The sequence below is a fragment of the Cariama cristata genome, unplaced genomic scaffold, assembly GCF_000690535.1.
Source record: "Cariama cristata isolate BGI_N322 unplaced genomic scaffold, ASM69053v1 scaffold16057, whole genome shotgun sequence".
Classification (NCBI taxonomy): domain Eukaryota; kingdom Metazoa; phylum Chordata; class Aves; order Cariamiformes; family Cariamidae; genus Cariama; species Cariama cristata.
This window is the reverse complement of record NW_009625072.1, coordinates 6,233-22,193: the sequence shown is the minus strand read 5'-3', so window position 1 is coordinate 22,193 and position 15,961 is coordinate 6,233. Positions and strand designations below refer to the sequence as shown.

General features: G+C 47.0%; 1 protein-coding gene across 1 annotated transcript in view; it reads left to right on the top strand.

Annotated features, from left to right (window-relative positions):
• The window catches only part of RIMS4 (regulating synaptic membrane exocytosis 4), a 16,420-nt gene extending 10,506 nt beyond the window's left edge, over nt 1–5,914 (top strand). The window contains exons 2-5 of the mRNA XM_009703471.1: nt 2,462–2,574; nt 3,231–3,332; nt 3,589–3,728; nt 5,696–5,914. Of these exons, the coding sequence (XP_009701773.1) occupies nt 2,462–2,574; nt 3,231–3,332; nt 3,589–3,728; nt 5,696–5,914 (574 nt within the window). The remainder of the gene's footprint in view (nt 1–2,461; nt 2,575–3,230; nt 3,333–3,588; nt 3,729–5,695) is intronic.
• The last annotated feature ends 10,047 nt before the right edge of the window (nt 5,915–15,961 follow it).

The following is a 15,961-nucleotide window of genomic DNA, read 5'->3' as shown; positions in this document are numbered from 1 at the left end:
TCTTATGTCTTTCTCTGTCGGGTCTCCTTTTTCTTGAACTATTTTGGGTTCTCTAAGCACTACTTTTCATCCTTTTTTGACTCTCTGGGCAGCTCAAAACGCCTGAGCCAGCAGGCTGAAGGAGTCTTGCTGGTCTTTGTGTGCACCAGGACTCACTTCTTCCCTCCTTGTATGGGCAAATCGTGAGCCTGATAAAGCCCGTCTGGCTCCAGGCTCCCCCTTCCCCTGCTTTCCCCGTCCTGTGTCCCTGTCCCTGCAGATTTACCAGCCCTGCGGATGTCTCTGTGCACAGTTTGTCCTCGGGAGTCTGGCTACAAATCCAGGATCTCTGCCCTGGTCCTGTGCTTGGGGCGCTGGTCCCTGGAGAGGGCGGCTCTGTTGGGGCTGGGTGCGGACTGGGTGATGGGGCAGAATTTGGGTACCCACAGGGAGCAGAGTGCGGCCCCACGCTACCTCTGTCCTAGGATGGACGGTGGCACTGGGGATGCACCTTGCACCTCTGAGGAGTCAGTGACACTGAAAACCAAGAAAAATCTTAAACCTTCTCTACAATTAATGCCAATTATAAATCCCACTGTTTCTGTTGTATCTCAAAATATCACCTGGAGTGTTTGTGCAAACAGTGGATGCAGGGTGAAAAAAACATTGAACTGGGGAAAATCCACCCTGTGCAGAGCCCATCCCAAGCCTGTCTTCCAAGGTGCCAAAACATCCTCCTCCCTTCATCCCTTTTCACAAAGGTGACATTTATAAAGAGCCCAAGGGCAGGTTTTTCCATGCTGTTGGCTCAGCAGTTCCCTGTGTAGCAGCGATAACCAGGTTTCTCAAAGAGCGAGGTCAGTGTAGAGGGGAGGTGCAGTGCTCCATGAAAAAGTCTGGCCATTTAATTCAGTGCCCCTGTCAGTGAGCTGAGCCACCCCGGGAACCTGTCATGAGGACATGTGCTAGTGACACGTCCTCGTCAGTCCCATGCGTGGGGAGATGCTGAGGTGTGTGTGCTGACTGCCTCATTCCTCAGCTGAATAAATAAATATTGCCATGGGGCTGAGACCAGGTCTACAAATAGCTCCTGAGAGCTGAAATCCCAACCTGAAATTAACACTTTTCTGGCTGAATAGGGTTTAAAAAATTTCTCTTTTTTTTTTTTTTAATGTCTTTTAAATGTAACTGGCTTGAAGGGGGGAATTGATGAATCTTAGTGGCTGACTCAGGCTGCGTGAGAGCCTGCGGTCCCCAGCCCGCCCTGCAGGCAGGGTTCCTCTCTGCCTTCACTTGTACCGAACACACGGCCTCCTCACAGCATCCTTTCTAAGAAACGATTTGGAGAAGCAGGAGCTGTATCATTACGTGGGTAATTGTCCCTCTCTGAGGACGTTTGGAAAAGTGCAGGAGGTTGGTCATTGTGCCTGACTTCGGGGTGCAGCAACTTCCCCGGAGGCAGAGTGCAAAACCCGCTAGCGTGGGTACCCTGGCACAGAGCTCCTGACGTGTTTCAGCAGCTGTGTCATGGTTTGGCAGATGCCTGCAGGACAAATGTAGGTGTCAAATGGTGGCCTCAAGCCTCCTCCTTACCGTTCACAGCAAGTTTTCCCACAAGCTCCGAAACAGCTGCGTAAATCGGGGTACGACTGGGTAAATTTTGGGTTGTATCAGTGTACCACGGGGTTTGACCCCTTTGCGTTGCTTCACCTGTGTCCAAGTGAGGTGACCAGCACCTGTAGACCAGCCTCAGGTCCCTGGTGACTAGGTTTGGAGGCTCGGCCCCCCCGACAACTTTTGTTTTGCTGCAGTGACTGTGGCAGAGGCATTGCTGTTGTCCCTTTAGCCTTGTGCTAGTGTTCATGTCCTCTTCGTGATTGCTTCAGGCCCGGTCATGGTAGCAGGTATGAAGACCACGCAATGGATGTAACAGATGCTTCTGATGCTGAGTGGTCGGAAATGGGGTCCTCTGGTCAAGAAGGAGATGTATTGCTCTGTGTGTGTGTGATAAACAGGGAATGGAGTCCCAAGGGGATTGATACCAGCACCCCTCATCTCACTTTTAACTACTGCTCTAGATGTGTTATTTCCTCTGCAGAAAAGAGGATTGGGAAGGAACAACTACCAAGAGAGATTTTATAAGCTATGCTAGGAAGCTGCTTAGATTATAATGCTACCTGGAAGAGGTGACAGGCTGCATGTGAGCCTGAGATGGCAGAGATTTTCCTTACAGGCAATTAGTTATAGTTAAACAAGTATTAACCAACTGGTGGCTGCAACCATTACTGGTGTTTTTCTACAAGGAAAGGGATTTTAAATGGATTCCATGTAACTAAACTGCCTGGAAATCAGTGAGTTTTGCAAGGGAAGAAGGCTTCTGTAGCTGTCATTCATTTCAAAGATATATGAAATCTGGTTCTTTAGTTACTGGGTTGCTTTAAAATGCAAATAAACCACTTGCCAAAATCAATTTCTTTTGCAGCTTGAATTTCAGTGGAGTCCATCTGGCATCTGCTGGGCAGTTTAGTGACTTCCTGGGGAGCATGGGCCCTGCACAATTTGTTGGGCGTCAGACCTTGGCCACCACCTCGATGGGTAAGGAATACAAAGATGTTAGGTGGTTTTAATTTAATCTTGAACAGACTGCTCCTACGAGCTACCTAATAACGTGTCCAGCATCTGCTGATCTACCACTCTCCCGCTCCGTTTCTCTGCTAAATCAAGTAAGCTTGGCTGGAAGGTTTTGCTGATTGCTGCAAATGTGGCATTAGCAGGAGAGCACCAGCTTTGTGCTTTCCTCCATCAGATCTGAAAGGTATAGACTAAGTAAAACGCAGCTAAAATCCTGAAAATGCATCCTGCGCATCTTCGTATTTTTCTTGCTCTCTAAGGCCCGCCGGGCTCTGTACATATTTCGTTATGGTCCACCATAATTGCATTTTCCAAAGCAGCCTGCAATTCTAGGTGCTTCAGTTTGGGCGAGGTAAGAGGCTAGCTGCCACTGAAGCGTATGAGACGTGAGTCACCAAAGCCATGTTAGAGGGCTGACAGTAGAGATTGCTTTTGAAAATGCTGACTTGAATCACTGTAGAGCATCTCCAGAGTAATGCAGGAGGAGATCAGGCACTTAGGGCCTACAGTTTGTTACAGCTCATAGCAGGGGTGACGTGAAGATTGTTTTTTTAATGTTTTAGTAGCCCACAGATGTATTGTTTTGAAAGTCTTATGTCTGTTTTGACATTTTGGTTTAGGGGATGTGGAAATTGGCTTGCAAGAGCGAAATGGGCAGCTAGAAGTGGATATCATTCAGGCTCGAGGACTGACACCAAAACCCGGCTCCAAAACACTGCCAGGTAGTATGCTTTGACTTCCTGAAGTAATTCACTGTTTCCCAGCCTCCTGCGATGCTTGTGAATAGGAAAAAATTTAATTCCGCTTGGCTTCTGCAGGAATAAGCAGTCTGTATGTGGTATTGAAAATAAGGCTGGTTGAGCAAATCTTTTCACTGCTGTAAATGCCTTCTTTAGAAATAGCTGAGACATGGCACTCTGTCTTTTCTGAAGTGAGCATGAAGATTTTTTCATATTTGACCATATTTATTTTTTCCAGCTGCTTACATCAAAGCTTACCTGCTAGAGAATGGCGTGTGCATTGCGAAAAAGAAGACAAAAGTGGCTCGCAAATCATTAGACCCTTTGTACAATCAGGTGTTACTGTTTGCTGAGAGCCCCCAGGGTAAAGTATTACAGGTAAGATGAGCAAGTCTCAGGTCTGCCCATCTCTCTCTTCCACCTCCGCTGGAAGATAATTAAGTCTGGCAAGAGATCTGGGTAATTAACATAGATGAGAAAAAGCCAGTGTTTTCATTGAACCAAATGCACTCCATCTGAATGTAACAAATGGAAAGGAAAACCTTTTTTTTCATACTCAAACTGATTATTATTTGATAGCCTGCCAGGTAACATGACTGCCTGCCAGGAAAAGGTTGATTTTTAATTTTTTTAATTCTTCTTTTTCCTCGCTCAGTTAGCAGATAGGTAGTAGCTATAGATGCTAAAGAATCTTGCAGCATAGGTTGTCTTCTGTGTTTATACGTATTCGGAGCACTCTGCTTTGGCCATCACCCAATCACATATCCTACCTTTTTCTACCTCTTTTCTTTTACTGCCATGCATTTTCTGCCATACTCACAATTTCAATTCTGCACCTATGTTGCCAGAGCAGAGAGTGATTTGCATTGTTAATTTATACCTAAATCATTTCCATCCAATAAAGCCTGGGTAAAATCTGCTGGTAATACCTATGTAATTAATCTGCAAGTTTGTGGTTTTTTTTTTTTAATATTGCTTATTTCCACTGGCGTATAAATTGCCAGCTAACTTGCTGGATCCTTCTCATTAGTGAACTCTTTTCCTCATTTGCCTTGATTAGAGGCATTTTTCCCTGTTGCAATGAGACTGCACATTTTTGACTGAAATGGGGTGGAACCTGGCTTGGTCCACTTTTGCCTTACATGGGTTTCCTTACCTGCTGCCTTGCTGCCAGGAAAGGCACTTATTCCAAAAGAATAAAATGAGGAGCTTGGCTCTCTGCCAGTGGCCGTGCCACCAAACCAACTTTCTGCGGTGGCTTGCTCCATCACACACTGACCTGGAGTGTTAATTTTTGTCTTTTAATTGACATTCATTATCTCTCCTACCTCATTTTACAGAAAATTGTAATGTTCTGGTTATTCAGAGCCTAGAGAAAGAAGCTGTCAGGATTAGCCGGAGATCACTAGTCACCATCATAACCCATCGTACTCATCCTCTCCTCTTCAGAACACGGACTCGCTCTGGAGTCAGTCGTCACCTTTGTCTTGAGCCACATAGGGCCCCTCGATCACACGCAGACCTCCAGCATGCCTAAGCCCATGACCCTCACTACATCTGTTGTTCCACCCACTGGTCTCCATCGTGTCGTAAGTGTGATTCAGCTTTCCCTGCTCGTCTGCCAGCTCTCTTTCATTAGACCTTCCTCTCCGTCTGCAAGCCTTTCTCGGCAGTCTGTTCCACTTCCCCTGCATGCCACTCCATGTGTGCCCCTTGCGTCACTGATCCCGCTTGCCAGCGCTCGGCTCCTGCCCTTTCTCCAGGTGAGTACCCGTGCCTCGTCTCCATCTGCCCTCTGTCACAAACTCCGAGTGCAGAAGTTAAGACATGCGCTTTTCCTCCAACAGTTGGCTCTTGACCCAAGCTATTGCTCACCTGTTTTTGTTGGTTTATTTTTCCAGATCAGGAGCCCTTCCTGCCCGTTTTCCCTGGGCTACCTTTTGTTGTGTCCAAGGCCCGTTACTATGCCAGGGCCAGGTTTTACCTGCAAGTGTTGGAGCTGCAGCTCCAGGGATACTTGGTGCTCATGCTGTCCCTGCCCAGCAGGTAGAACAGCAGAATGGTGTCTCATCCACATGCGCATTCACCTCTTTTCCATGGGGGAGAAAAAAACAGTCTTGATAACATTAGGATTTGTAAAACTGTGCTTTAAAAAAACCACAAAGTAAAATCATCAGCCAGAACTTCACGTCACCTGTTGGTAGTGTAAACCTTTCTGCTCTTCTCAGACTGTAGTAAAGCCCTGTGAAGTTGGATGAGTAGAAAGAAGAATTGATCAGACTTGTGCTTCCCAAGTAAGTGTGCAAGTTGAAGGATTAAGTGTGCTCTCCCCTCTTGTTCCTAAGGTGATAGTCTGGGGAAACTATGGACGGATGGAGCGCAAGCACTTCATGGGAGTCGCCAGGGTCCTTCTGGAAGAACTGGATTTGTCAACTTTAGCAATCGGCTGGTACAAGCTCTTCCCAACCTCCTCCATGGTAGATCCCACTACAGGCCCGCTCCTACGGCAGTCCTCACAGCTTTCCCTGGAGAGCGCAGTAGGACCCTGCTGTGACAGGTCTTAGTGAGTAAGGAAGGGGGAACTGCTTTTGTTTTTTAAACATGCTGTCAAGGTTTTGTTTGCTGGAACTCTGACCTCAAGCGCAATGCATGTTCAATCAGTTCTTGTGGAGCTGGAAGAGGAGGATAAACCAGTGACCTTAGACAGAAGACGAGGGGGAGGGCCTTGTGCCCTCTCCGTCCGAGGAGGAGGTGCCGTGGGGCATGAGTCCTAGTTGTCAAATTAGACATACACCTCTTGTTTCACTTCTCTCGCTGTCATTCTTGGACCCTTGTTTCAGATCTGTATTAACCCTGGAAAGTTGCAGCATTTGAAAGAATTTGGGGGGAGTAAGGAAGGAATTCTTCTTAACTGTGCGTCTTAGAAATTTCTAATACGGATTCTTTCGCGAGAAAGTACCTGAAAAATTCAGAGGCCAATATCTGACCTAAAAAGAGCAGGAGCAGAAAGTTTAAGAGGAAGGATTAGGTTTTTTTGTAAGGTCTTTCTTCTTGAAATGAAGAAAAAGAAAGAAACCTGCAACTCTTTCTTTAGAATCAGTTCCCTATCGCTGAGTCATGTTAACTGTAATGCTGTCGTTGCTGTGTTTTCAAACTGTGCCAAATTACCAGCAAGTGTCTTTACTGCATTACTTGTCTAACACTGCTGATGAAGCATACTTGGTGGGAGAATAAGTAGCGCCTACTTAGACCAGACAGCTTGAACAGAGTTTGAGTTTAACGGGCTAATTAACTGCAATTTTGCTCAGAAAAAAACCCACTAGAAGTGGGAGCTGAACATCAGACTTGCAGCTTGAGATATGTTTTGTATTGTCAGATACAACATTCTGCAGTTTACTGACTCCCTTACTTGTTGCTGTGCATCCTTTGGTCACGATGTCTTCTGTCTCCTGCTTTTCTTCCATCTCCTTTGTACTGGTACATATCTGCTGGAGATGCTGCCCTTCCTGTTGTGCTATGGACTGACCTGAAACAGGACTGTTTTATTCTGCCATGGGAGAGGAGATTGAGGTTTCTGGGGGGTGCAGAAGAAAGAAACCTCAATTTGTCATCTGACGACAAAGTGCTGGAGAGCATGTAACCTTCCCTGTGGAGAGAGAGGTGCTTTAGGCAGTCTCAGTAGTACACAAACATCATCAAGTGTCCTGCAAGAGGAGGTGCAATCCCCAAAGTATGGAGAGGTAGTGGGTGAGGAATCTGAAGATGCAGTGGTCACAGCATGTATATTTTGTTAATTAAAGTGCAACACTTAACTGTAAACAAGTCTTGTAGATTAAGCCAGTAAAGCACATTCTCTGAGCTGCTGAGCTACAGCAGCTGTTGTCAGCAGAGTCACGTGCTGGAGTAAGTGCGCTCGATCCTTCAGACAATTAAAAACTTACTATCCAAAATCACAGAGAATCTCCAAAGATTTTCTGTTGATAGACTTGTTTTGGCTAGGTTTTGTCTTGGTTCCTAATGAGGATTTGATGACTGCTGTCTCAGAATAAGCTTTTGGAGATGTTTTACTTTGTGATTTAAAAGTGAAGGTCCCATGTCACGTTTAGGAATGAGCAGATTCTGGACCTGTTGTAGAGGCATACTGAACATTTATTTCTGCATGTGGACCTCAGCTTTGTTAGAATAAAAGCATGAGTGTTGAGTGGATGGTAAAAGCAATTGCTTTTGGTCCTAGCTTGTCTATGGCATTTTAAATTATTTTGAGATAAATTACAGGATAGAAGCAAAAATAATAGGCCTTACAATAATATCTGTAAAAAGTTATATAATATAAAGGAGAGGGAAGGAGGATAAGGGACATAGAATGAATAGTTTTTTGAGTCTTCAAGTGGCAAAAGCCTCAACATTTCGGATAAATCTCTTAATTTCCTTGATCAAATATGTCTCTGGCCTCTCACTAATTATTTTTTTCTAATCGTATTAGACAATTTCTATATATTAGCTGAAGAAAGTTTGTTGCATGCTGGTCAAACTATGTTGTGGCTCTCTCTTATTTTTATTTTTTAAAAAAAACACATGTAATTCAAGTCAGCATCTTTTCCTCTTGGTATGTAGTGAGTACTAGGCAATATTGTACAATATGTGTATGAACTAGAATAGATTAGGTAGATTTAGTGGTTTGTAGCACTGGATCTTTTAATAACTATGTCTTTAAAAGGACCGTGGGGAGCTCCAGGTACATGCCAGACCTGGCAGCTGAGTAACAGGGCTTCTGTCTTAACTTATGCCGAAAACTTTATATTGGTACTTAGTTTGGACATTATCTACCAGTAATAGCTAGTTAATCATGGTTTTCCTGTGTCCAATAAGGTGAATGCAACATTTTTGCAGTCTTTAATGGGGAGTAGGAGACTATATACACCAAAAATACTCCCCCAGAAAACTTTGTTTAATGACTGTCTGTTGAAAAGCTCAGTTCCTGTATGCCTGGCAAATGTGACATGTCTCTATATCCTAACCCTCCAAAAGCTCTGCAAGCTCAAGGATGATCAGTTTAGTTACAATAGGACTACTTAACACTGAGGACTATCTTCCGTATGGTTTTAATCATGCTAAAAGGTCACTGTCAGGGTTAAAAAAAAAAAAAAAGTTACAGTTCTACTTGTGTTATTTTTGTTAACGTCTCAGATTCTGAAATTTGGAGGCAGTTTTAAGTCTGCTCCGTCCTGTTTTCTTCTGCGTTTTTTACATGGTTGATTGTAGTCCAGTGGTTCTCGCTTTTGTTTCTGCTCACTTCCAAGTCCTGGTTCTCCCCAGTAAGCGAACGTTGCAAGCCCTGGCTGCCACGCACAGCAAAGCCCCGTGAACTGGCAAGCGCAGATGATCTTTCTTCATAAAGCAGACTCACAGGAGCCCCTCTGAGAGTGCCCACGGGGCGCGGAGTGAGGCCGGGAGACCTGCAAGGTACCCTACAGTCTAGCTTCACTCATGCCTGTGATTCCTGCACTGACCATGGTGTATTAGAGGTAAAAAAGAAGGCTTCTAGTTACCCGTCAATTTAAAGACTCCCAGTATAGCATAGAAGGCAAGTCTCAGGCTTGGAATAGCTTACTTTTACAAAGCCTAACCTTTTTTTCCCCAAAAAATTTGACTTGCCAGTTTCTGTCTAAGAGGATGTGATATTGGGATTACCAGTGCGGTTGTGTAAAAAGTGGCAGTTTGCTAGAGTGATGAGCAGCTGAAAACTAAACTTTGGTCCCCTTTGCAAGTCCTGACTTGAGTTTTTTCCTGTGTCTGAGTCTAGCTGTTAGTTATAGTCAGGGAGGGGGAGAGAGAGGAAGAGCAGGAGACTTAATTTAAAAAAAAAAAAAAGGCATCACAGTATTTTTTTGTCTGTGAGCAATGATGAAGCATGAGACATGAGACTGAGGAGAGATAAATACCTGCCCAGCTCAGGGCTGATTCCCTGTTCCTTGTGCATGAAATAGTACATTTTAATAGTAATGGGAGGATTGCTTGCCAAAAAAAAAAAAGAAGAGCTGGTCCCTAGATGTTACCTGCATTACTGTTACCATGGAAAACAAAGAAATCCTGATGCTGAGAGCATCCCTGAGAGCAGAATGATCTCTCCCCAGTGGGAATCCCCTGCACAGGGAAAGCAGCCTTGCACGTGGCTTTGTCCTTGTTGTGGTCTGAGCAAAAAGCAGCCGTGACTGTGGTTAGTCCTGGTTTGTTCAGGCAAAAAATGTGATATTTTCCCAGTCTCCTGGTGTTGCTTTCCCTTTGCCCCAACACAGCTGGGATACCACAGAGCCAACACAAGGTCCTCACTCTGCAATTTAATCCATGGGTCCTCATTCTGCAGCTGAAGCCACGTGGGCAAGCTGGAGCATCCCTTCTGCACTGCGCGTGAGCGTTTGTGTCCATAGGCAGGGTAAGGGCCAGACGACTTTATTGTTTAGCCAAGTACATCCCCACTTCTTGGCCGTGGATTGTTTCAAAGGACACTGCAGAATTATTTGCTTTGAACAAAAAAATATATTTATTGTTTCTAGCTACTGGATCCTTTATCAATGTACTGTTCTAAATTTGCAGGTCTTCTGGAGTATGAATATCACAAGTTCCTGTAAAGGAGCTATTTTTAAGATGTTGAGGCAGTTAACAGAATCTCAACCTAAGCATGTTTAGTAATGTTTAGACAGCAAGACAACTTTTTTATGAAACTCATTTTAAGTTAGTTTATTACATGCTGTTGGTAATATTTTAAAACAGGAAAAATATTTTTCTTTAAAGACAAAATGATGTATGTTTTTTAACAGATAACATAATTTAGTGTTTTCGAAAATGTTTAATGTTCTTGGTATGAAGTTTACTCATTCTTTTGATTTCTATGTTCCTTGTTATATTTTATCAGCTTTTTTTCCAAAAGAAAAGAGGCATATGTAAATAAACACCAGAAAAGAGTCCTATAAGAAATTCTGTTCTAACTGGCCATAAAACTATTAGTAAATATTCGTTATCCTTCATTAACTCTCAGCTACTATTCAAGCCTTTGTTGAAAGAATTGATGTTGTATTTTCAAGATGAGAACTACTTAGCTAGTTTTGTCATAATCCTGTACTCTGTATAAAAATCTTTTTATAAAGAAAGTCTAATAGGCTAACAAGCAATAATATATTCCATTTGGTGTGCACAGATTGTGACTTGCAGGCTGTAGTACATATTGTTGATACAGTTTATAATTGTCTTCAATCTCAATGACATCACTTTTGAAAAAGATCCATATTAACTTTGATGGTAGAAAAAACGAAGACTGGGCTGTTGCCTTGTGAGATATATTCATCCTATAGACTTCTCTGTGAGTATATGTGCCCATCGACATGAAATCTCTTAGGTGAAGAATGAAACAGCTGTAGGTGACTTCATACTACAGAGGTAAAAAATAGGTTCAATATAAACTTCATGACTGTTTCAATCTCCCTGTTTTTCTTAGGCTAGCTAGAATTTGTAACTCAATGAGAATGGTTCCCACTGCCACTGTAGCCCTGATAAAGCAAAAAAGCCTTTGCACTCCGGGGCACATGAGTTCTGCCTGACAGCTGCCTATTTTCCTTGGGATACCAGGGGCAAGCTAAAGGGAGGGGGTTTTTTTCAGAGCAGCAGATTGAGCTGCTCTTCTTTAAAGGCTTTGTGGGTTATTTTGTCTATTTCATAGACAATTTGTCCATTCCCTTAGAAAATTCCACCCAAGGCAGAGAGATTGCACCTTCGCAGAGGATCACGGGGGAGTAATGTGTAAAACACGAACAGGCTGTTCTGTGCCATTCTTCAGAAGTTAGCTAATGCTGGGCTCATCGAAAGTTTTTTTTTCCAAAGTGGCAGGATCAGGATATTGGATTTTAAGTCAGCTCTATCATTCATGCAGTGCATAAAATAAAACAGCTTCAAAACAGCATCCCAGTTCATTGCCTGTGGATTTCTCGCAGCATTTCCCATAGAAAAAATCTTCGTGTTGTTCTCAAGATTGCCAGTCCGCTGGCCACGCAGGCAGCAGATCACTGGCCCCGGGATGCTGGGACCCTCAGTGAACGATGAAACAGTTCACGGTTTGTTGTGAAATGCTTTGAGAAGAAAAAAAGATGTGTAAATGCAAAGTGCTGTCAGTAGAGAAGTCCAGGGCATATTGAGACCTGGCACAAGCATCTAAAGTGAAATTGCAGCTACCAAATTTGAGCCAAACACTTCGAAAAGGGGATGATCAGTGGAAGCCTTTCCATGTTTACCCCAGCGCGCGCCTGCCAAGGCGTGTGTGTTTGTGGATGTCCATACGTGTGTGTCTGTACGAATGTGTACAGGCATGCAGCGCACAGCAACACTTTGGAAAATGCCAGGTTCCCTTAGGGAGACGAAATCCCTCTGAAGGGGCTGGCTGGTTGTGCAATCGATGTCTCATTCCCTTGTACGAGCCCTTTGCCCATACAAGACCCAGCAGCCAAGTCTGTGGGACACTCGTGAAACCTGGCATGGCAGAGCCCCAGAGCTGCACTCCTGCTGCGCCCTGCATGACGGTCTGCCTGGCTTTCCAGCGTGCATCTGTGAGTGTGGCCATTCCCTGGGGAGTTTGCAAGTGATTAGATATTCTCAAAATGTGGCTAATGAGTCTTCAGCTCACACTGCCAGACTCCTCTCTGCTTGGTGACCAGCGTCCCGGTGACCAAGCCAAGCAGCCACATGTCCATCCCTAGCCCCAGCACTCGCCCATGACAGCAGCATCAGACCCGTTCCTGGGGAAACCTCAAGCTCTTCTCATGGTGTAGACACCCTTCTGTCCTCCCTTCCCTGTGGGAGCTCCTCACATCCTGGTCGGGGAGAGGAACTGGGGAGTCTTTCTTGTAGCATTTGGTTCTTTGCACTTTAGCGGCTGAAACTGAGAAGGAGCCAGCACCAGCCCTTTACAGAGCACCAGCAAACAGAGGCTACGACCTAACGATTTTCCCTTCATGACTTTCCAGTAGCTAAAATGGCAACCAAAGCTATATTGTTAAACCCCACTCTGCCGAGTCAGTAGACAGCCTTTGCATTTACACTGCACGCTGGGCACCTCATGTGGGCTTGAGACCCCCACGTGTGGGAAGGAAAGGGCTTTGTCTTGCAGAGAGGCCGTGTGGGCAGACCCGATGCGTGGGCAGCAGCGAGCTCTGCTCGATGAGCAGTGATGGAGGCAGAAGCAATGCGAGGGAAGAATCGAAGCACACCTTCTGCTGAAGCCATACCCACAAGCTTTCCAGGAGCTAGGTTTTTGTAGTTGCTTGGGCACCACAGATTGGGATAACTGCCCACTTGGGCTCCAGATCCCACTAAACATCAGCTTGGAACTTTAAATCCTACGGCAGTTTTTTTCTTTGGGGCTCTTGCTCCTTACCCAGTGCTGCTCACTGGTCTCTGCTTTGGTGATTCCATCTCCTCAACCTGGAGCTGGTTTTTGGCTTTCTTTGGAGCAAAGAGCGAGGTTTGGAGAGTGAATCCAAGGCACGTTCCCCCAGCCTCACTGCACTGGGCTTGCCCTTCATCCTGCGAGCTGCAGGCTGCTCCCTGGGCCGGGTGGAAGGGGCGTCCTGGGGCTGCAGGGCCCACCTGAGACCCCCTCACGCAGCACTGCCATGGCCTGCCACCCGCCTGGGATGCCAGCGTCCTGCCCGCCTTTTGTGGCAGCCCTGAATTCAAACGACAGGGGGTCCTTCCTTTCCTGTCCTTGGTAGGAGCTGGGGGTCTTCTGCAGAGGCTCCGCAGCCCACGCAGATGTGATGTGCCCTACAGACGGCCAGGAGAAGGCAAGAACAGGGAGGGAGCTGCTTCTGTGCTGGCCAGGGAGAAGGGGAGATCCCAACGAGCTTTCCTCCAGGTTCCCTTTGCTTTCCCCTGCACCCACTGCTCCCTACATGGGTTCTCCCTTCCCTCTCGATACGAGGCCTTATTCCAACCCGAGGAGACTGAGGCTGCCCGCAGCATCTCTTTGCACTGAAGCATCCATCCCGTGCTGCCCGTGGGGCAGTGCTGCAGAGCTGGCCTCTGCTCGGGGATGGAGCCCCCCCCCAGCCCATCCATGCTCTCACCTCCCCAGCGCCAGCGTGCCGGCACTCTGCCTTGTACCCCCGCTGCCCAGGGGCCTGGCCATGGTAGGGAAATCTGCTTTCATGGGGTTAAACCTTTTTACTTCATTAATTGCTCCATGAAAACCAATAGCTTTGCGGGGGCACTGCACAGTTGCTTCCCCTTGCCTTTCTGTAGGAGCAGGGGCAGCTGATCTGCTCTTTTTGGGCTCTGTAATGCTCTCCAAAACTTTTTGGAGGTTTTTAACATCATCTGGTGAGATGTAATTTCTGTGGAGCCAGAGGGAGCACGGGCAATGGAGCTGGGCAGCCTGCTTGCCACCGTGGCGAGTTGCTTGCGAGGTGCGTGGGCTGCCTTGGGTGGAAGGTGGGACGCCATCCCGGCAGCGCCGGTGGGATGCCAGCCGCTCGTCTGTAGTCAGGAGAGGATTCTGCTATACTTTTTTCCTGTCTGTAGGTTTTATTCAGACAATATGTAATGATTGAGTGATTTACAATTCAGTGTTAAGCTAATGAAAATGTTGATAATGGTGATAATAAAACCTTTTTTTTTTTCCTACGGTGTGTTGGAGGTTTTTTGTGGAGTGTCTCTGCCTTCTCTTGCCACCACCATTATCTTCAACTTAAGATTTCAGCTGGCCCATCCCTTCTCATGCCTGTAGGGAATGAGAGCAGCTCAACCTGGTGTGTCCCAGCGCTGTTCCAGGCTCCTTCCCAGTGCTCTCTTTGGAAGGGCCCTCTCTGAATTAACCCCAGCTTCAAACCTGCATTTCCCTGTGGCATTTCCAGCTGTAATTTGGCCGTGGGCATCTCCAGGCACAAAGCTAACCTTGCTCCCAGCTTGTACTCTGCTCACTACCCCAGTCTGAAGCCTTCTGCTATTTTCTTCCCAAGACCCTTCGTGGTCAACACTGGCCGTTCAAGGATGATTTTGAAGGAGGTGAAGATGCTGCTGGCAGAAAAAAACTCCCCCTGGCCCAGGCTGTTGGGAATCGACATTAGAAAGAACTTCTTCACTGTTAGAGTTGTTAGGCATTGGAACAGGCCCCGCAGGGAGGTGGTGGAGTCACCATCCCTGGAGATGTTCAGAAAACGTTTAGATGTGGCACTTCAAGACATGGTTTAGTGGACAGGGTGGCATCAGGTATACGGTTGGACTTGATGATCTTTGAGGTCTCTTCCAGCCATAATGATTCTATGATTCTATGAATACCAAGAGTCAGTGTGGGTGCAGGGGGAGCCCAGGGACCCTGGGGGAAGGAGACCCATGGGTGTTACTGGGTGTGCAGCTACTGCCTGGTCCCAAATGGCCTCGAGCTGTGAGCCCTTGGGTGCGGAGCATTTGGGGGCTTTGGTGTGATTCCTGCCGCAGGGGTCTGCGGGAGGAGGCGGTGAGAACAGGCAGCGTTGCCCAGGGAGCCGCCACAAGCCCTTTTCCCATGGGAATTACAAGGGATCATAAAGTCCCAGTTCACTGAGAATTTCTTTAAGGTTTGTCTCGTGCCTTCACATCCTTCTGCAGGTGATCGGGGCAGGGCAGCTCCCTACCCCAGCTACAGCCCTTGGAGGAGCAGCAATAGAGGATGAGGAGTGTCTGGGAGGTTGGGGCAGCCCAGCCCAGCATGGCACCCGGGAATGAATGGCATCTCCCACCCTCAGACCACCACCAGCTTCCAAAAGCAGGATGGGGCTCAGGCAGTCACTAAGCAACTAAGCTCCCCAGCAGCGTTTCCTGGCAGCTTGGGCTGCACAAAAGCAGCAATAAACCCGAGCAGGTGCCCTGCTTTCTGCTCCATCGGCTCATCACCAGCTCCATCCTCTGCCCGAGACAGACTCCATGGTGCAGACCATGGTGCCTCTGCCGGGCTTTGCCTTTGCATCGTTGCAGAGCGGGCTCTGCGGCACAAGCACGGAGCCACCAAGCACTGGCAGCGTTGCACTGAATCCAGAGGGAGAGCACAAGGCTGGCTCAGCCTCCCGATTGTGGTCGTTCTCCCCCTTCCACCTCCAGAAGAGATGGGTTTCACCGGGGCAATGCCATACGGGCTTTGACTTGTGCAGGAATTGAAGGGCTGGTTCCTTCCATGAGGGTGGATGGAGGGTGAGAGGTGTTGGCTCCATCCTGGCCACTCGGAGGGTGTCCCAGGTTCAGCACAGAAAGGGTGGCAGATCTCCATCCGCTGCACAGCTCTGATGGCAAGGGCACCACAGCACACCCAAGCCTTGGGCTGACAGCCTTGGTGAGGGCAGGAGGAGACAGGACACGACAACAAAGGGGCTGAGCTGGTGGGATCAGCGTGAAATGACACCCCTGAGAGCTGGGAAGCCAATGAAAGCCTTGTTTTTAGGCCTGTTTTATATGCTCACAGCTTCCTTTCTCCCCCCCTCCTCCCCCTTTCTATTTAAACCAAGGCTTACACAGCTAGTCCAGATTTGGGGCCACTGGTGCAAAGCGATGTGGCTGCTGAGCCCCTGGAGGGAACACCAGCCAGGGCATTTTGG